Source organism: Notamacropus eugenii, chromosome 2 (assembly GCF_028372415.1).
Source record: "Notamacropus eugenii isolate mMacEug1 chromosome 2, mMacEug1.pri_v2, whole genome shotgun sequence".
In the NCBI taxonomy this organism is placed as follows: Eukaryota; Metazoa; Chordata; class Mammalia; order Diprotodontia; family Macropodidae; genus Notamacropus; species Notamacropus eugenii.
The window spans coordinates 236,041,994-236,064,303 of NC_092873.1; the positions used below are offsets into that span (position 1 = coordinate 236,041,994).

Consider the following 22,310-nt stretch of genomic DNA (forward strand, 5'->3'; position numbering starts at 1 on the left):
CTCTAAAGAGGGAGTGGTCAGTTCCCTCCAAAGTAGGTACTATTTCCTCCCTAGCTACCAGCAGCCCTACTAGCGATATTTAGCTGTAGGTGAAATTTATTTTTGTTGATTCTTCTGCTTTTTGAAAAGTGAAATTATTTTTTAAGATAATTCAAGAAATCATTTACTGTTCTGCTTTGGACAAAGAGATGTCCACAAATGTCCACAAATAGACAGTTCTTGCTTTATGTAAGTGGACCATTTCATAAACCTCTAAGTAAAGCTGCTTTTACATAATGTGAATTTATCCCTACCCACCTACTTCACTTAGCCTACATAGCAAAGGGATCTCTAAAAGAATACCTTTATACAGGTCATAAAAGGTACTCAAAATGTACTAAATAATAAAATAATGTAAATATAATATAAATAATATAAAATATATATAAATTTAAAAAATTAAAAGGTACTAAAATCCTGACATTAAATACTGTACCATGATAATAAACTGAATTATGAAATGAAAGATAAAATTAATGATGAAGTAGGCACAATACCATATACTACATTAAACAAAGGTATGCAGTATGGTGCCCCTTCCCCACCTACTGCACCTAGCCTTTATCACTTTACTGTAATTGGCTGCATAACTTTTTTTAATGAACTTTTGAGAGACATTTGGATAGTGGCTCTTTTTTTCTCATGTCTGATGATAGTAAGCGATGTTATCCTCAACTAAGTCTTTAAACTTTTAAAATCTTGAGGAATTTGGATCCATCTTTTCCATATAAGAAAAAAAAATTCACTCAAACGATGAAATGCTTCTGGCATCTGTTTCCTTGTGAAACTTTTTGGTTCAGTCTACAGTTCCAAAGCTTCCCCTTCTTCTACAACTTTGCACCCACCAGCTCAATCAGATACTTCTTTGACAGTTCTCCTTGAGACTCAATCAACTCCTCCACATCATTCTCAGTCACGTCTAGCTTCAATTCTTGTGCTAATTTTACAATCTTGTTATTACTCACTTTTTGGAACATTTCTTCTTTGTAAATTTTTTGGAATGCAGATTTCTTTCAGAATTCTTTACATAAAATCAAATTTCAGTGATATAGATTGTAAAGCAAGAATTGTCTCTGTTGAAGTGCATCATCTCAAATGACTGCATCACACTTGTTGTTTACTGTGATCTATTATCTAATTCCTCATCTATCTGATCAGGTGACCCGGTGTCATTCTTCCCTGGCAAAATTGTCTCTTATTCTGCCTCCATTACATTAGATGTCTTTGGGTCTTCTTGTTCTTCTTTGTATATTTACCTCAGTTGTGATTTCATCCATTCCCATAGATTCAGTTAGCACTTCTATAAAATGATTCCCCAAATCAGTATCCTAATCTTGATACCTCCCCTAAATGGCAGCCTCATATTTCCAAACAGCTGTGTTATATCCTTCCCTAACTCCTCAAACCCATGTCTAAACTAAAACCACCATCTTTATTTTAAACCCATCCCACCTTCCAACTGTCCTATTTCTATGCACTCTCCCTTTAATAATCAATGTTCACAATCTTAGTAAATTATAAGATGCTACATATAAAGTGCTTTGAAAGCACTTTAAAAAAAGTTAGTCTAATGAACATTTTTTAATGCCTCCTATATGCATGGCACTATGCTAAGTGCTGTGGATATACAAAAGGAAAAACTGGTCTCTCCCCTCAAAGAGTCTACAATCTATTGGGAAAGATAAGACACCAAAGAGGGTAAGGGAGAAGCCAACAGAAAGGCATGAGAGGAAGGATGAAGAAGTCCAATCTAGATAAGTGCAGCTATGTAGAAAATAAAGAATTGGCTGACCTGGGATCCCCTCTTTAAATGCAGGCTTTGAGAGGGGCACTTTGCTTTTCCCTCCAGGCTTCTAATCAGAGGAGCATAGGATACTAAGAGTATTGATGATGTTCAAGTACCAGAGTTGATACAGTCTCGCAGGATGATAAGGAGGGTCCTGGGGACACGATGGAATTCAGTCCAAAGGAGTTCAGACGGGTGGAAAATGAATAAACCATAATATCAATGTCAGTTATTGTTATAATTACCATTATTTATCATCATCATTATTATTATTATTATATTATCTAATAGGCTCATGAAGTACCAGAAGTCTTATGATTGATTCAGCTTCTCAAACAGAAACAGCCATTGTCAAGTTTTATCTTCATGGTTTTTTAAAAATGTGTCCTGGATCTGCAACAAGCATTTCCAAAACCGACCAGTTTTTATTGTTTTAATTTTGGTATTTCTGGATCTGTTACAAGAGTTTTAGGAAAAGTTCCAGTTGATCATTTATTTCTGAACAGAAAAAAGAAACCTACCATTTACCTAGTTAGTATATATATGATAGTCCCTGAGATCTTGGAGCTCCATGCTTTCATAACTTAAATTATGTCACATTTCAGAACCACATAACTGCTGAATTGATCTGTCCTCAGAAGTGTCCCCTTCTCATCTTCCTTCCCTCTGCTGTTACTGTAAATAGCTGTCTTTTATAATTCTAATTAGAGATTTTGGATTTACTTACCCTCATAGACAACATCCGGAGAAGATGTCCGAGACTTCACAAGGGTGTTAAGAAATAAGTTCAGATCGAAGAAGCACTTTGCCAAACCCCGGCTTGGCTACCTGCCTGTGCAGACCGTTCTGGATGGTAACAAATTAGAAAAGTGAGTTTCCATTTTTTTCTAGAACCTCAACTTAAACTTTTATTTAGTGTTACAAAAAGAATAAGTACAAAGAATTTTAATGAAAAATATTCTTTTTGATAAAATTTATCAAATCTTTATTTATAGAAAGTTTTTTTTCAACTATTTGCTTTTGGAAATAACAGCACAAAATGTAAGTTTAGCATGGTATGTTTGCCTCAGACTCATAAAATTTACGTTTATTTTCCCATCTTTTCCTGGCTAGTCTTACAAGTGAATTTTGACTTTAAATCACTGTCCATCCTTTTCATATGTTTTTCTATTCATGTTGATAATTCTATAGTTCCTATTGCATGCTTTGCATTGTATTAACTGTGTACCTTTTATAATCTCAACTATAAAACTTACCAAAGGTCACAAAATTCCAATTATCTCTAAAACTTTTGATCTTTGTGAGTTCTGTAACCATTGAAAGAATAAAGGAGTGGAACGTTATGTGAGAATAGACTAACAAAGAGAATTAATCCTTTCCCCAGAGATTATAATTGGGGAACAAAAAGAAATAGTGTTCAAAATGGTGAAATGAATTTTGGATTCCATAACCTAACGTAAAGAGATATTGCTTCAAGTTAATATCCTAAAGGACAAAAACTCTTTACAAAATAAAAATGCAAAAGATAATTTGGAAAATAAGAGACCACAGTGAATTTCAAAAATTACTGAGAAGAAATACCTAGGATTAAAGTATTTTTCCCCAAAAATTCATTTTATTTATTTTGTGTGTGTGTGTGTGTGTGTGTGTGTGTGTGTGTGTGTGTGTGTGTGTGTAATTTCATTATAGAACTAAAGGGAATAACCAACATCTTCTAGAGAATAGAATGAATAATTGTTAGACAAAAATCAAGGTAAATCTTTGCATACAGACACACCTGTATGCAAACAGCCCTGGTGAGAGAATGAAAAGAGTCTGTCAAAATGACTGTGGCAAAGCATTTCTGCAATTTTGCTGTTTGATTTAAAATGAATGAAAGGATCTCTTTTCTATTGTTTCCCAATGAAAAAACTATAATAAGAAATAATTGGTATGTCTTAACTGCGAAGTGAAGTTTTTGGCTTTCAAAAACTTACAGCTAATTCTGTTTTGCCCATGAAAGGTGTAAGTCATCTAGTGCAAATGGAAGATTCCACTACACCTTCATGAATAATTTCTCCGCAATGTTGAATCCGTTTTGGAAAATCACAGGACCTTACAGTCGGGATGCATCATGTAAAAAAAAAATGAGACTAAGTGTTTTATCATTTCATTTCCAGTAGTCTCATAGAACACTCATTTGATTTATTTTATGTGATGCACACATGTTGTAGACTGATATTCTGAATGAAGAATTTATTTCACTTTAAGTAATAAATTAAATAAAAAGGATCTACGATCAATAGAAAAAGCATTGGACTTGAAGTCAGGAGAGGAAAAGAAGGAAACATGCATTTATTAAGCACTTACTATGTGCCAGGCACTGTGCTAAATGCTTTATACATTTTATCCCCTTTGATCCTGCAACATCCCTGTGAAGTAGACGATGCTTGCCCCTCTTTGCAATTTACCAATGCAGGAAAAGGGTTTAGTGACTTACCCAAGGCCACACAGTAAGTATCTGAGGCCAGATTTGAATTCTGGTCTTCCTAACTCCAGGCCCATCCCTTGAGTAACTACTTAAAGAAGCCTATTCATTGAATGGGTGTCCCTCACTCAAAGTGAGAATGTGATAGAGGCTCACAGAAGTTAGTGTGGACACCCATCTACGTAGGCCACTGCTGCTTAGCATCTCAGTTCAGGAGATCTTCTAGTCTTAATCCACACCCAAGCATGGGATGCAAGCTTACACCACCACACTTAGCTTTTTACGTTGTTTTTAATGATCCAGGTTCAGTGAACTAAGAGTTTGTCCACAACCAGAAGTTACTCAAGGAAATTACTTTTTTTTTTTTAAAATCATAAGTAAATGAAGGGCACTTCTACACCTTCTTTTGTTGTTGTTATCCTTTACATTTTTGGACATTTATATTTCTATATCTGTCTGCCTCTCATTTCTATGTATGATATCACTTGTTTGTTTTAATATTTGATGCATCATTCTATGTTATGTGTAAGTGATTTTTCTCAGTATAATTCATTTGTCTTTGTAAATACTAGAAAGAGCACTGGTTTGCAAGTCAGGACCTTGCTTCATATATGGCTCTTTCACTATCGAGAGGCCTTTTGAAAACCATGAAACCAATCAGGCCCTTAGTTTCCTCATCTATAAAATGAGGAGGTGAGACTACATGACCTCTGAGGGCCCTTCTTACTCTCCATCTGTGATAATGTAAAACATTAACTCGGAAAGCTGCCATTTAAAGGGATAATTTGGTAGGTCTGAGCTGGACACAGTGTCACTTTGGAAAAGTTGTTAACATTTATGCCCCCAGTACCAACATTTTTCACATGATTTGCCAGGATAAATTTGACCACTTTGGGCTTTGGTATCATCTTTTGCTTTCGTGTGTCAGATTTAATGTTGTTATTAATTATCTCATTCCTTGTTAACTTGCTATCCCAGAAGTTACTGAAGAAGCAAGCAAGGTGGCAAAGATCTTCTTTGCTCTTCTGAGTAATTTGTGTTGTGTGTTGTTGGTTTTTTGGGGGCTGGGGGTGATGGTGAATATGCCTCACATTACTCACACATAGACCAGCTAACATTTGTATAAGAAAACAAAGAGGAGCTGAGTTCTGCAAAGCCTTATTAGAAGCAAAAGCTATAAATACTAACTCCAGTGGAGCAGTGTATTCAGTGCCTTGACTAATCTTATCATCCTAATATAAGTCATATTGCATAAGGTTTAGCAGCCACGTTTTTACTGTCATAGAGTAAATAGCCATTTATGTGGGTGGGTAATAGCTCATTTATTTGACTCTTGTCAAGGTGGAGTGACTGGGGAACAGCAAGGGATTGGTGAACTGGTAACTTGTTTTGTAGTTATTTCTACTGTATATTAGACATTCTAATAGGACTCATTCTATTTGCACCATGTGGCAGCCTAGCATTCAGTGGCCAGTAATTATACATGATTATGTTGGAAAGTGTAATTGGTTACTGAGATTGTTTTTTAATGAACAGTTGCCAAAATAAGGAAAGGGAAACCCATGCTAAGATGTATTTATTGAATTTTATAGCTGTTTTAGGCAGACTTTGTCTTTGTAAATAAATGAAAAGGGCAGAAGTGGTTAAAGAATGCTACCCAGTTGTTTTCCACTTCTCCCAAAGGTAAATCAAGGGCAATTGAGCTCCAAAAGTTAGTACGGGGTGAACCAGACGTTGTATTTACTTTAGAAAGGCATTTACTGACTCCCAAGAAAGTGCAGTTGATTTCCCCAAATACCTTTAATAATAAACACGTACTTTCTCCTCCAGTCTCAGGGTGGTTAGGAGACTGTGGTATGTGATGCAGGAATTCCTTTCTAGATCATGATTCTTTATGATTATTTTCATCTTAGAAAAACAATTATTTGTCTTTGTGCAATTATAAGTGGAGCCAAGAAAACAGTATGCACAATGACTACAATGATGTAGAGAAGAAAGAACTACCCCGCCTGCCCACCCTCCTTGCCCCCCACAAAATAATCAAAGTTTTGTAAAATTGTAAAGAACGAGTGTGGCCTGAAGGAAGAGAAGTGAAGAGACCCCAGTCCCACGCACCCCTTGGCAGATGTGGGAAGATCTCTAGTGTTGTACATGGCACATTTTCAGAGTATTTTGGTGCATTAATAAATTATACTGATTTGTTTCTCTTCCCTTTTTTTTTTGGCTTTAAAACATGCAATTTATTATATGAAATAGGGAGAGACAGGGCATTGAGGAAGACTATGGTAATGTAAAAAAAAAACTTTTTTTAAAGAACATTGATAATGTGATTGTATCCTGAATGGTCTATTCTACCAGTAGTTTAGGTTCTATGTTAGAATGAAATGAAATTCTCTTAGTTAATAAACATTTGTTAAGCTAAGTGCTAGAGCCTATACTAAATGCTGGGGATACAAATAAAAGAAAAAAGGAAAAAGTCCCTGCCTTCAGCTACCTCATATACTGAGAGAGGGAGATGGCAGGAAAACAACTATGTTCATATGAGATTTTATGCAAAGTAAATTGGAGGTAGTCTTAGAGGGAAAATGCTAGGATCTTATGGGACCAGGAAAGGCTCCTTGAAAGGATGGTGTTTTATCTGAGACTTGAAGGAAGTCAGGAAAGATCTGATAGGTAACAAAAAGAGATTTGATCATTCACAGCAGAGGAAGGGTATTAAACAAGGATATTGTCAAGATGCTTAAGCTGATATAGAATGAGGGCAGCTTCTCTATGTGGCAACCAATCAAAAGGGAGAAGCTTCTTGTGATTCTTTTGTCCTCAGCTGATCAGGAATTGAAGGTGAGAGCCTATGCTTTAAGTGTCTCCTAAGCCAATTTGGTCTTAAAGCTTGTTTCAGTATTTTTGAAGGAAAATAACTAGCCTAGAACACATGATGATATACTTGTGTAGATAGATATTCTTAATACCACAACTGGCCTGGGTGGTGGGAAAATGGGGGTCCTCTTAGAAAGACTATTGCTGACCAACTTGAATTTGGATAGTTCCATAACTGACTCACCAGCGTCACAAGCAAGCTGGCTTAATAATATGTACCCTATCAGTTCCTTTGACAGGTTGATGCAAATGAAGCAAATCACTTTATAATGTCAGTAGGCCTTGAAAAAAAATGAGTAATACAAAAGATTGTTATTATTATTTTATCCATCATTAATCAGTATAGTAAACTCATTGATCTTAGGTCTAAATAGGTACAGAACTCAAGTAACTGAAATTTTTTTGTAGCTTTTACATCACTTTAATAAGATAGAGGTAAAAGGAAACTTAAAATGCTGCCAAAGATTTATTAAAAATAAAACACCTTATAGCAAATTGCTTTAGGTCAGTAGAGTCTCAAGCCTATTTTCCATGCTGTCTGCATTATGACATGTGTTTATAATGAGTACCCTAAGGAATTACAATAGCCGAAAGTTTATTTTATGAGCTATAAAAAAATTAAATTATTCAGAATAATTGTATTAAGTCTCTTTTATTACATTTGAATTCACTGAAAATTAGTAATTTATGTAGGACAACTAGCATATTCCATTAGCGAGAACACTTCCTTCTTTAGATGCTCTGGTTACATGGTAACATGTTTTATTATTTAACTTGTCCTAATAAATAAGCCATTCTTTTCTAAAGGGTAGCTCCTAATTATGTGTGAAGGATTTATCCTTGGTTTATTTTTTTTCCTTCCTTTCCCTGAACCAAATGTCAATGTGTTATGATACTGTTGACATCTTTAGCTTCTGGCCTCTTTAATTTTTTTTTCCCTAGTGAAACTTAAAGGTTAGATGAAAATATTTTAAAATTTTATTTCCTTTTCTTATAATTTGCCCAAATACATGAAGATCTGTGAACATTTTTCCATTCAGCTGCCTGTCTTTGCCATTCCTAACAGTGCAAGGAGTTACTCTTTGGGCCAACTGAATTAACTTCACAAGAACCAGCCAAGCAGCCACACAAAGCCTTCCTCATTTCCATTAAGATCAAAAGTACGTTCTTTTAATCATAAAAACTTGTGAGAATGCCCTACTGCACTTGAATTTGAGACATATTTTCTCGTGTAGTTTCTGTTTGTGGAAAGTATCTAGCAAATACAAATCACTGAGCCCCAAAGTATTATGCATAGGAAATTGTTCACATAATTACTTGCTACCTATATACCCAGTTTTTAAAAGTAGTTTAAAAAAAAGAATGCAGACAACTATTATTTAACATTAAGCAGCTAACATTATATGCTGTTATACTGATTTTATGAATAGGCAGGTGTCTTGATCTTAACTCTATTAAAATTTATCCCAGTAGACAGAATATAAAAATATCTTTTTTGAAAATAGATCCAAAGAGAATTAATTTACAGTTCCTCACTTGAATTAGAAAGTTTTTGTTCTTTTTAACTTCTTGCTATATAGAGCCCAACTCTAGCTGCATAGTACTATGAAATCATTTTCCTTTGTTGCTGAATGTGTAATAGAAATGGGACTATTCGGTGTTGGTGAAATAATTCAAAGGCTTCTTTCTTTGGATTTTCTTTTGAAGCCAAAGGAGCTTTTGTTAATATGTTTTAAGTTTAATTCAGCAAATAGAGTTCATTTTTACATGTTTCGTAGTTGCACTTACATGGAAAACTAGAGTTTGAATTTGGTTAAATGATGTTCAATTCTAAGTGATTTTCAAATATTTTGAGTATGTGGAATCTTGCTTCTGTAACTGTTGTTATTTGTTTCTGGTTTTGTTCTTTCATTATTTTTATTGTGTTCTCATCACTGTCATTTCCAAGTTCTCTTTCCCTCTGCCAACTGACCATCCTCCACAATTTGCTCACTTGTAGCAAAGTGGATAGACAGACAGACAGACAGATAGATAGATAGATTTATTAAGCCTGCCCTCAAAGAACTTAGATTCTAAGGAGTGGAGGCAGAAGACAGCATATAAAAGGGAGCTGAGAAAAGGGAAAGGGTGAGGAGCAAAGTAGTCTGGAAAGTCAAGGGCTGAACAGGTGAGGCGTGAGCATGGCTGATGTGCATTCTTCCTTAAATGCAGGTTCTGAAGAAGAAACCAAAGGAAGACTGTTAAGCAAAGCAAACCTTGACACATTGATCTTATCCAGAAATTCATATACTTTGATCTCCTACCTACCCCTTTCCTGAGATAAAAGAGATGTGTTTAATTGTGTGCCCTCTAGAATCAAGATTGGTCATTCCATTGACCCAACTGGTTTTTGTGTTGTTTAACGTTACTGCCATCAGAGTATACATATTGGTTTAGCTTGGTTCTGCTTACTTCATACAAGTCTCCTGCAGTTTCTCAGCGCTGTTTTCTTCTTGGAATCTAAATCTCTGCCAAGGTGTTGTCCTAGAGAGGAACCGAAAGATAACTATGTCAACTTTTACCATGTTGCTCAGTATATAATCATTGAATGGAGATCATCTGCAGAAATATGAGGTTTTTATAGAGCACATTTTAGAAAATGTAATTAGAAAGAAATGAGTAGATGTTTAGTCCTGTTCACTTGTTGCATTCAGCTTGGGCATAATCAGCCAACAAGCCTTCCAGAATCCCAGCTCTGTGCTAAATGCTGTGGATACAAAGAAAGACAAAAGACAGTCTGCTTCTAGGGAGCTCGCTGTCTAACAGAGAGCCAACAATCGTGTTTACAAACAACAGGATAAATCTTAAATGATTAACTGGAGGAAGGCATGAGCATTAAGGGAGATTGGAAAAGTCTTCTTGTGGAAATGTGGGACATCCACTGACCTGGAGGCAGAGATAAGGGAGAGCATTTCAGGTATGGAGGATGGTCTTTGAAAATGCCCAAGAGTAGGGAATTGGATTGTCTTGTTCAAAGAATAGCTAGGAGGCTCATGTTAGTGGGTGTTAGAGTGCAAAGAAAGGAGTGAGAAATAAGAAGACTGGAATATGTAGGACAAGGCCAGGTTAAAAAGGAGTTTAAAAACCAGAATATTTTAATATTTGATCCTAGAAATAGGGAGCCATTGGAATTTATTGAGTAGAGGAGAGATGTTGTCAGATCTACTGTTTAGGAAGATCTTTTCCCTCCAGAAGAAAGCACTCGGCCTCTTATTTCCAAGTCGTAATTCCATTTCCAGTATTTTTTCCCTGACCTCTGCTCCTTAACCTTCACCTTTCTATAAATTTACTTTTCTATTTTAAAAATCAAACAAACAAAAACACCAGAAAAATGAGCCATGATGACCATCTCTTTCCAGTGTGTTTGATAAATTTTTATTTTAGTTTATTTTCAATTGTCTTTTTCAGTGATAGATTGTAAGACATTTTATTTCCTTTAAATAAGAACATTTTAATATGTTTCTTCTGTAGCTGTGCTCTGGCTTCTGTTTATTTTGATTTTCTTGTTTTAGGCCAGACTGAATCCAGGTGTGTGGGTGGGGCACGATTAAGAAGTGGTTCTTTTATCCCTAGTTATTTGGAATTACATTAAAGTATTTGTTCTGTGGTTTTTTCCCCCTTTCCCCTCCTTACAGTCCTATGACACTCATCAGTATGTGGCCAGTGCAATATGAGTGAGTATATATAGACCTTATATGCAGAAGGCTAATGTTCAGATTATTTTATTAGCATGCGGTAATTACTAAACTCTTGGCAATAAATAATACTACATCCCTGGATAACAATCCTAGTGGTCTCTTTGATTGGCAAATTTATTCCTTTAGTTGATCTAACATTTCTGTTAATGTTATGAGCCTATATTTGAACATATAACATAATGTCATGTTTTTTCTTTGCAGACTCCCTGAGACACCACCACAAGAAAAGGAAGAGGAGATACCTTCCCAAAGAAGAGAGAGAGCCTTGAGGTAAGGGACTTTAACAAGAATGCTTCCCTTAATTTACTTTTAGACATTTTGTTCTACAGAAAATATAATTCTGGAGGAATTCCAAAAGGAAAAGAATATATAGAAAATATTTCCCAAAACATTTTAGAAATTTAGAAAATATAATTTTGTATGCATATGACTTGTTTGCACTCATATATCCATATTTATGTTATGATATAATTTTAATTGTATATTTGTAAAAATAATAAATACGTTATAGTGCATATAGACTCACCATATTCTCTGTAAAGTTCTTGTACTTGTACCAAGCCAATGGAATAATTTCCTCTACTCATAGAAACTGTCTGATTATATCTCTCTATGGTTCAGTTGTGGGAACCAGAAAGTTATGAATTCTTAATTTCCATAAAGAAATTTGTTCCATGAAGTATGTTTGTGTTTTGTCTAAGCCTTTCATGGAAGACATATCCAAAATAATTAATAGAAGGAAGGCACAGCATTAAGGGAGAGTGAGAAAGGCTTTTTGTGGAAGGTGTGCTTTGGCTAAGCAGGAGGCAAAGATGGAGGAGAGCATTCCAGGCATGGAGGATGGTCTTTGGAAATGCTAAGAGTAGGGCACTGGATTGTCTTGTCCAAAGAAGAGCTAGGAGGCTCATGTTACTGGATTATATTATAGAGTCCATGGAGAGGAGTGATAAATAAGAAGACTGGAAAGATAGGAAAAGACCCAGGTTATGAAGGAGTTTAAAAGCCAGAATATTCTAATATTTGATCCTGGAGGTCGTAGGGAGCCCCTGGAATTTATAGAGTAGAGGGGAGATGCTTTTAGACTTGCTCCCCCAGAAGAAAGCAGCGAGCCTCTTATTTCCAAGTGTTAATCCCATTTCCAGTCCTCATTCCTGACTTCTACTCCATAGCCTAATTTACTCTTCCGTTTTAAAAAACAAAACAAACAAAAAAACAGGAAAAGGAGCAGTGATGACTATCTCATCCCAGTGTGTATTTATAAAATTTTAGTTTATTTAAAAATTTGTTTCTCAGATTATAAGATTTGAGATAGAGATAGATTGTGTGTGTTCATCCTTCGTTGCCATCTAGACCCTGCCATCAGAGAAATGATGACCTGACTTGCACTTGACTTTGTTTTGAGTGAGGGAGAGCTATACAGGTCACCAACCTCACTTCTCCTCCAGAGCCATCTGAATTCATGACCAGATATTCATCAGGATGACTGGAGATGACCCAGGATGAGGCAGTTGGGGTTAAGTGACTTGCCCAAGGTCACAGAGCTAGTGAGTGTCAAGTGTTTGAGGTGAAATTTGAACTCAGGTCCTCCTGACTCCTGCTCTGGTGTTCTATCCACTGTACCACCTAGCTGCCCTAAGAGACAGATTGAGAGATGGACTGTAAGACATTTTATTTTCTTTAAATAAGAACATTTTAATATGTTTCTTATGTAGCTGTACTCTGGCTTCTGTTTATTTTGGTTTTCTTGTTTTAGGCCAGACTGAATCCAGGTGTGTGGGTGGGGCACGATTAAGAAGTGTTTCTTTTATCCCTAGTTGTTTGGAATTACATTAAAGTATTTGTTCTGTGGTGTTTTCCCCCCCTTTCCCCTCCTACAGTCCTATGACACTCATCAGTATGTGGCCAGTGCAATATGAGTGAGTATATATAGACCTTATACGCAGAAGGCTAATGTGCAGATTATTTTATTAGCATGCGGTAATTACTAAACTCTTGGCAATAAATAATGCTCCATCACTGGATAACAATCCTAGTGGTCTCTTTGCATGGCAGATTTCTTTGCTTTAATAGATCTAACATTTCTGTTAATGTAATGTGCTTTTGTTTGAACATGATATATGATGTCATTTTTTTCTTTTCAGATTGTTTAAGGCCTCACAAATGCAGGATGATACCCATTCCCAAATAGAACAGTGTGCCTCCAGGTAAGGGACTTTAACAAGAATGCTTCTCTTAATTTATTTTTAGACATTTTGTTCTACAGAAAATATAATTCCAGAGGAATTCCAAAAGGAAAAGAATATGTAGAAAATATTTCCCAAAATATTTTAGAAATTTAGAAAATATAACTTTTTATGCATGTGAATGCTTATACTCATATTTCTGTATTTATATTCTGATATAATTATATTTGTAAATTAATGAATGCATTAATAGTACAAATCGACCCATCATATTCTTTAAGTTCTTGTACTTGTACCAAGACAGTGGAGTAATTTTCTCTCCTTGTAGAAATTATCTGATTTTTAACTCTATAAGGTTCAATTTGGGGAACCAGGTAGTTATGAATTCTTAATTTCCATGAAGAAATTTGCTCCATGAAGCAGAGAATTGAGTAAATCTTATGTTTCTGCTTTTTCTAAACCTTTCATGGAAGTCATATATTACTGACCACTCCCTTCCAAAATCTGCCATTCCTGTAAATGAAAATAGCAATTGAAAGTCTGATCCGAACAGTTCCAGATCTTAAGAAGGGGACTTCAGCTTAGATGTGTATAGTCTCTACACTAAGCACCTTGTTCCTCAGTTTCTCAGCCACCATGACCTGGTATTCCTTCATCCCACCTCAACTACCTACTTAGAGGGGAAGTCACAGCCTTCATCTTGCCATTGATGGACATGTAATACTTGGAAGGGAAAGGGTTCTATCTAATCAAATCTTTTCTAATTCTCCTATAGCTTAGTATTTCCTTGGACCCTCAACCCTACGTTCTCTTTCTGGTCTCAACCCCTTAGTGAAGGAATTCAAGGGAATCCCAGACTCCCTTGTCCTGTCACTGCCTACGCAGTTCCAAACTCCAACTTTGGGCTACTCTCATCATTCTTCCCCTCTATTCCTGTTTACCTGCTGCGGAAAAGAGATAGAGGAAGTTACCCAATCAGACTGGGACTGGACCTGTTAGTAATCTGATATCTAATCTTAATTGAGCTTTCACTTGAGCAAAGGAAATCTTTACTCCTCCAGGATTGATCGCCTATTCCACTAACCCCAAACTTCTGTCTTCAGGACTCTCATATAGAGCCTAGGACCTTTCATAATTGACTGTGAAAGTTGAAGCTGTTTGTTGTAAGCGTCCTAGTCTGCATCTTCTCCTTTGTCATCACGCCCTGTGATCTTCCTCTTTACTCTGTTCTGTTGAAGAGGTGACCCTTCTGCCTGTACATTTCTACTTAATCTTATCCCTGCCTGTCTTTTCTGCTCTTACTTTAATATTCATTCTTTCTGTCTCTTCCTCTGTCTCTTTCTCTTCTCCCTTCCCCTATTCCTCCCCTGATCCTTCCCTGCTGTCTATAGACACACTCAAATCTGCCCTCTTGCTAAAAAATCCTGTACAAGATCCTTCCTTATCTGCGAGCTGTCATCCTTTTATCTCTTCTTTTCTCAGCCAAACTCCTTTAAAAATCTGTCTAAACTCAGTTCTTCCATTTCTCTTCTTACTCTTTTCTAAATCCTTTACAATCTGGCTTCTAAAATCATCTTTCAACTGAAACTATTACTAATGATTTCTTGTTAAATCTGATGGCATTTTCTCAGTCATGACCCTTTTTGGCTCCTCTCTAGTATTTGATACTATTGACCAACATTCCTCTTGGATACTGGCCTCTCTCTGGGTTTTTGTGATACTGGTCACTCTTCACTAGGTGACATGGTATCTGGAGCCCTGAGCCTGGAGACAGGAAGACTTGAGTTCAAATTTGACCTCGGATACCGAATAGCTGTGTGACTTTGGACAAGTCACTTAACCTCTGACTGCCTCAGTTTCTCCAACTGTAAAATGAAGATAATAAGAGCACCTACCTTACAGGATTGTTATGAGGATCAAATGAGTTATTTGTAAAGTGCTTAGCTTCTTACAGTGCTTGACACATAGTTGGTATTACATAACTGCTTATTTCCTTCTCTTCCCTCTTAATCTCTCCTTCTTAGTCTCCTTAGACTCTCACTGACTGTCTTAGTCTCCTTAGACTCTCATTAACTGTGGCTCTTCCCCAGTGCACTTTTCTGAGCCTTCTTCCATTTCCTACATACACCCACTCACTTGGTGACCGTCATCTCCTAGGAGTTCATTTTAATCTCTATGAAATTGACTCCAACGCCCATATTGTAGTGGTAGGCTCTCTTCCCAAGTTCTGGTCCCAAATTGTCTTCTGGATATTTGAAGCTGAATGCCCTTTAGATATCTCAAACCCATGCCATCCAAATACCCAAAAGAGAACTCATGTTCACATGATTTGTTCTGAACTTCTTTACATTTATAAACGGTACCACTTATAGGTTTCTAGGTTCACAGCCTTGACACTATATCCTGTCATTACCCCATGTCCATCAGTTGTCCCATCTTGTTTCTGTCTCCTCACACCTCTTCCATAGCCACCTCCTCATCACTGGCTCATCTATTAACTACACCACAATCTCTTTCTGGATCTGTGATAATATCCTAATTGCTGTATCTGCCTCAAGTCTTTTCCACTTCACTCCATCGCCTACTCAGCTTCCATAGTTGTTTTCTTAAAGCATAGGTCTGGCCATGTCACCCCTCCTCTCAAACTGCAGTGATTCTCTTTTGCCCCTAGGATCAAATAGAAGCTAGTCTATTTGGTATTTAAAGCTTTTCACAACTTGACCACAATATTGCTTTACCATCTTTACTACTCATTCCTCTCCTCCATGCCCTCTGTGGTCTAGCTTTGATAGCCATTAAGCCATTTTGCAAACATGACACTTCATTTGTACCTCTGCCTTTGCATTGGCTGTCCCTCATGTCCAGAATTCTATTTCCTGCCCTTTGCAGGAATGTCCACTATTCTTTGTGACTCCAGTGCCACATGCTGCCTGACACCTTTCCCTTTTCCCTAGCTCCCTCACAAGGTTGCCCTGTATCTGCCTCAGTTGGATTATATACCTTCCTTTATATGTATATGGAGTCTTCTCTTTAAAATGTGGACTCCTTGAGGACATGGACTCCCACCTTCTGCTTTTTTTTGCTCATGCAGTGCCTAGCACAGCAGCACATGGTAGATGCCTAATTAATGCTTCTTCATGAATTGATGAATTAGGCAATACTAAGCTAAAATCTAGGCCAATTTTATGGTATTGCATTGATCCACCATTCAAGAAGTCCTGTCAGAAATGAAAATGAGGTTAGTCTAGCACAACCTGTTCTTGATGAAGTGATTTGGCTCTTGGTTATAATCTGTAACTGAAGTCAAGCTCACTGCTCTGTAATTTATAGACTCTACTTTCTTACTTTTTTTTTTTTTTGAAAATGGGGACATTTTCCCTCTTACAGGCCTATAGCATCTCTCCTATTTTCTATGGTCTTTTGAAAATAACCGACAATTCAGCAATTACATTTGCCAGTTCTCTCAGTCCTCTGTGAAATCATATGTCTGATCCTGATTACTTGAACTCGTTCTTATCATACCTTCCAGCATGAATAGTATTCTTCTCCATTCTTTTGACCCATTATAGCTATAAATGTCCTTCTTGTCCTTAACATTCATCTCCAGTCTCAATTAATCTGGGTTTTAACACAGTTTACAGAACATCGTCCTTTTACTGCTGTGGCTCTGCTCTCAGCGGAACCATGTATGGAGGTGAAAGGGGGATTCCTCATTTCCCCAGGAGGGCCCAATTTACATCTTCTAATCTTCCTAAATAAAAAGGTTTGAGAACCTTACCATAGAACTCTACTGCTACATGTTGGAGAAGTCTCTGGGCTAGGGGTTTTACTGCATGCTTTAGACTAACCAGTATTGAAAAGAAGGTTAAAGCTGTTATCATCAAGAATTTTTAGGGCCTCTTTATTTAATGTTGTTTAATCCCTTCAGGAGTAAGTGACCCTTGATGACCCTATTTGGGGTTTTCTTGGCAAAGATATTGGAGTGATTTGCCATTTCCTTCTCCAGCTTATTTTACTGATGAGGAAACTGAGGCAAACAGAGTTAAGTGACTTGCATAGGGTCACACAGTTAATAAATGTCTGAGGCTGGATTTGAATTTAGGTCTTCCTGACTGTGGGTATAATACTCTGTCCACTGCACCACCTACCTACCCCCTTATTGAATTACCTTGAATGATACACCCAGCAAAGAATAACGGGATTGTTTTAGTCATTACTCAAGTACCTGAGATCATTTTTATTTTCTCCAATATGATTTCCTATCCTAATTCAGTTATCCCATAAATAAATGTTGGCACATAGCAAATGTTTTATACATTATATACACATTATATACATTTATACATTATACATACAGTATAATGTATATATACATTATGCATTATATATGCAGTATGCCCCAAATGTATTAGACCATTTAAGCTATTAAACTTGAAGCATAAATTCGCACTTTGACTTTGGGGATCTTGTGCATATCTGTGTATGTGCCACATGTATCTGTACAGGTATTAAATAAGGGAAGTGTTAAAACGCGCAGAGGAGGGATTCCATGTGTCTTATTAGAAATAATACCAGTTAATACTAGCTTTCATTTATTTAACACTTTAAAATTTACAAGAGGCTTAACATAATTATCTCATTTGTTCCTTATTATAAGCCTGCCTAAGATTTAATACTATATTCCCATAACCTGTGAGTAATTATTCACCCCCAGTCAACAAACAACCTGACCTTAGAGAAATTCAGTAGTTTTTCTATAGTCCCATAAATAGTATGTATTAGAGGCAGCAGAATTGGAAGCCACATGCCATCTCACAGTACATACAGAACTTTTTCTATGATATCATACTATGATTCTGTGCTCCTTCATACAAGAAGAAGGAATTGCTCTCTAGTGAAGAGCAGACTGGTTTCTTAATATACTAACTACATAACTAAGTGTGATTCACAGAAGAACTTCCCATGAAGCTCAATGGAGGGTGCTTTAAAACATTTAGGAAACAAGGAAAATTTCAGACAGTGGGTCGGTCATACATTTTATACAATTCATTCTGCTCCGCAAGGTGGTACAGATGGAAAATGTAAGCGGCTTCAAGAAGGGTTACATACTTGGTTCCATATATTAGCCATGTAAGTGTTGATGGAATGTTAGGGTCCATAACAGGGTTGTGGAGGAGGTTGGGGATGTCAGGTCTCCATCTCTAAAATTGGGGATTATGATGATCCTTTCCTATGGAACATTCCATGGGGCTATGACTGGAAGAAAAAGCATTTATTAAGTGCTTAGTTCCAGCTGCTGTGCCAAGTCCTGGGAAAACAAAAAGCAAAAAGAGCCCTCAAGGTGCTTACATCCTAAAGAAATGTAAAAGACAACATGGATAGGGGAGCTGGAGCCAGGGAAGGGTGTGCTGATTTGGCAAGTTGAGGGATAGTGAATTGATATATCAAACACTCATTTAACATGCCTCTGCTCCAGAAACAGTGATACTTTTGCTTTGATTACTTCACTCAGAGAAAGAGAGGGGGAAGGATTGAGGGAAAGAATTTGCTCTTTCTCTGTCACCTGAGACTAGGTTCCAAATATCCCTAGGATTAGGAGTCTGTGGTCAGACTGAATCATGGGGTAAGATTTGACTATTGGGATGATTATGAACTTTGTCTATGCTCACCTAGTTCATAAGCACAGAGCTCCAGAAGGATGTGCTGTACTATATTTCATGATTAACGCTAGGCTGTAAGAATGAGAAGACCTGGGTTTTAGACCTTACCATTAATTATATATAGCCTTAGGCAAGTCGCTTGAATTCTGGGCTTCTGTTGCCTCACTGTGAAATGAAAGAGCTGGTCTGATGAGCTACAAGGCCCTTTTTGGCTCTAACAATTTATGATCCTGTAACTTTTCTTATGCTGCAAAGTAATTTAATATATAAGATATTTGAGATTTCACCTTGAGCTCAAAATTATTTGGCAAAAACCTGCCTATTATCGATTCATGGACAGCTAGGTGGCTCAATGGTTCAAGCACTAGGCTTGGAAGCAGCCCCAGACATTTACTGCCCTGTGCCCATTAACCCTATTTGCTTGTTTCCTCATCTGTAAAATGAGCTGGATAAGGAAATGGCAAAGATACTCTAGTACCTTTGGCAAGAAAACCCCAAAATAGTCATGAAGAGTCATACATGACTAAAAAAACTCAACAACAACATACATGGTCCATCTGGAAGGCTTCACGAAAATGGGTTTGCATTAAACCTTAAAGTTTAACATTTGCTACACTTGTGCTCTTTTATACTTCTCCTACAGGTAAAATCATTGGGAGTCTTGATAGCATCATCCAGTCATAGCCACCAAATTCTAAAAAAACTTTTACTCTAAAAAATTCTTCCAAATCTATAGCCTAGTGACAAACTCCCATCTTTGGGGGTCTCTGTTCTCAGGCCCTGTATCACCCACACACTGAACAGGTACCCTGAACCACTGACTGTTGTTGACTGACATCTTCAGAATGGCATCTTCCAGCTCATCTGTTAGCACCAGCAGTAATTCCTTTTGTTCCTTCTGTGTTTTTCCAAGTGCATTGAGATACCCAGGTACATTCACATTGGCAAGCATTTCATATCACCAGATAACTTTTCTGCATTTTCTGTTGAAGTAGCCGGCATATTTATAAGGCTGTGAGGTTTGCAGAGCCCTTTACAAACTTCATCTCAGTTCATCCTCAGTCACCCTGGTGAGTAGGTGCTGTTATTATCCCCATTTTACAGGTAAAAGCGTTGAATGCCCTACGAATTCCTGCGTTGTTCACTTCTACTGGCACAATTCTATTGGGAAGACGATGGCCGTCTTCTTCTTTTCTTCTGTCATGGGGATTTTAATGTAGTCACTATGTTGTTCTAAGATTTAAACTCACTGGCTGCTGAGCAGACAAACCCAAGGCATCTTGAATTCATGGGAAATTAACCACATGTTCAGAGTCAGATAATCCAAACATACCTGCAACTTTCCAGTCATCTTCCGTACCCATAGCACTGGACTTTTAGGCCATAACTATCCTGTCATCATATGGGTCCCCATGGGCTAGCTAGACTTAGGAGGTCATTACTGTTTTCCTCACATCTATAATTATCCAACTCTGTTTCTCATCCTTCCTCTAGAACTCTACTCAGCTTTTTCAGTGGTTTAACTCACGTACAACTTTGTAGTAATTTAACTCCAAAGAGTAGGAATACGTGTTGATTATGATCCCTTTTAAAAGAGTGTTAACTGACATTTATATAGAGCTTTCAGGGTTAAAAAAAAGTACTTCACATGAATTGTCTCTCTTGATCCAATACAACTCTAGGAATATCCTTAAGCATTTCAAAAATGTGTTACAGTCTTGCTATTTTAACAGCCCAGGATTAGAAATTTATTTTATGTGAATTACAAGTAATTTTGAAATTTTGCCTTTTATTGTGGGTAATAAGAACCACTCTACTCAGTGAATGTAAAAGGAGCTTAATTTTCTTAACCCCGGTTTTAATGCCCTCATTCTTACTTTTCAGACTGGCACATGCGGAAGGAGCAGTTGGCTCCGTCCTCACAGAAGACAGTTCTGTCATAAAAAATGAGTAAGTAAATCATGTAATTAGAGCTGCTGGGAAAGGCTATTTCATTTGATTATGGCTGTCTGAAGTAATCTCCATTGATTGTGGCTCTGAATTTTGATCCCAATCAAAGTAGATAAGTGGGGTTGCTAAAAAAAAAAAAAAAGTCTGCATAAATTTTATGCTTTTGAACCATAATAGGATAAATTGCCTACATTTATTTATTTGATATGCCGTTTATGCTAAATGAAATACCTTACATTTGTCAACATTTCTGCCTAAAGAAATCAGGTTACTTCAGTTAGAATAAAAGGCAGACTCATTCCACTTATCTGCTCTTTCTTATTTGGCCCCATTAATTTAAGAAATGTCATCAGGTGATTGTATGTGCATTCCTATAACAACTCAGACTTGTATTTTCTCCAAATTTCATGCCCTTTAATAACACATGTCCCACATAGGTAGTTAACTTGGACATACCTCTTCCATACTGCAAGCTTCTCTTACCCACTAAGAAATGGAAAAGCTACATTGTTGTTAGAATGAGGGATGTTTACATAAGAAAGATAATTTAAAAAATTTTCCTGCCTTCCCCATTACTTGGATTTTAGATGGTCTTTCTTTTGGTCTTTTCTCCCCCATCCCACCTACCCCCAAAACAACATCCTCATTAATTAAAGCTCTTGAACATGAGAGATGCTCAGAAAAGACCTGAATTGCAGTTATATAGTTTCCCTTCATTGGCTTGGAAGAACTTGCAACTTCAGTGCTCTTTGAGGTTGGAGCTTATAAAGAAGTCATAAAGCTGACAGCTATTCCTAAAATGTATTTTACTGACACTGAAATGTTTGACAGCAATAGAAATTGATATACACTCTGAGCCTTGAACACAACATTCCACCCAATAGCTGTTTAAATTTTTTAGAATCTCAGTGATATGACATGAAATGTCCAGAAACTCCTGACTAGCTTTTAGTCACAAGAATAATTTAAGATAGTATAACATCAATTTATGTCATGATTCATTCACCAATAACAGGTCTTTTTCTTTCTGTGAAAATATAATATAGTTAATTTTTGTTATATTCTTTGTTGCTTACCATTTCCAAAACTATCAATTCTTTTCTTTGAAAAAATTTACGTGGTGTAAAGAAAATATTGAGATTTCTCTGTAGTCTACAATGCTCTGTATTCTTTCACTCCTTTATCCTGAAGTATCTATCTGTATACAATCAGTCTACCAGCTTCTCAGAACAAACATCAGATTTAATAAAAAGCTGGAAGAAAGAATAATTGTGAGGAAAAAGATGTGGCACACAATTGAAACAATTCAGTCTTGAACAAATTAAAGAATATTGATGATGAAAACTGGGAAATTGATAGCAGAAATTATATTAATCACCAGCTCTAATAATTTTATGCAGAAATTTAACCAATCTAAGTCAATTATCTTAACTAGGAGACCTAAAAAGCATCTTAGTCAGCAAACATTTTACTTTCTTGCTAGAAAAGAAAGGTGGCAGGTAGTGATTTAGAACATAAACTTATCTTTCACATCTGATTAAGAGGAATGATGGATGATTATTGAACAATACCATGTTGTAAAGCAGAGAACATCCATGGAGGGTAAAACCA

At 36.6% G+C, this 22,310-nt stretch overlaps 1 protein-coding gene across 5 annotated transcripts in view; it reads left to right on the top strand.

Moving 5' to 3' along the window:
* LOC140526994 (utrophin-like) overlaps positions 1-22,310 on the top strand; it is a 262,618-nt gene that overhangs the window by 220,272 nt on the left and 20,036 nt on the right. For 3 of the 5 annotated variants that reach the window (XM_072643607.1, XM_072643610.1, XM_072643611.1), the window contains 6 exons: positions 2,561-2,694; positions 10,844-10,882; positions 11,108-11,176; positions 12,784-12,822; positions 13,048-13,110; positions 20,634-20,699. In XM_072643607.1, coding sequence (XP_072499708.1) covers positions 2,561-2,694; positions 10,844-10,882; positions 11,108-11,176; positions 12,784-12,822; positions 13,048-13,110; positions 20,634-20,699 — 410 coding nt within the window. The remainder of the gene's footprint in view (positions 1-2,560; positions 2,695-10,843; positions 10,883-11,107; positions 11,177-12,783; positions 12,823-13,047; positions 13,111-20,633; positions 20,700-22,310) is intronic. The other 2 variants (XM_072643609.1, XM_072643608.1) reach the window with 2 other exon arrangements.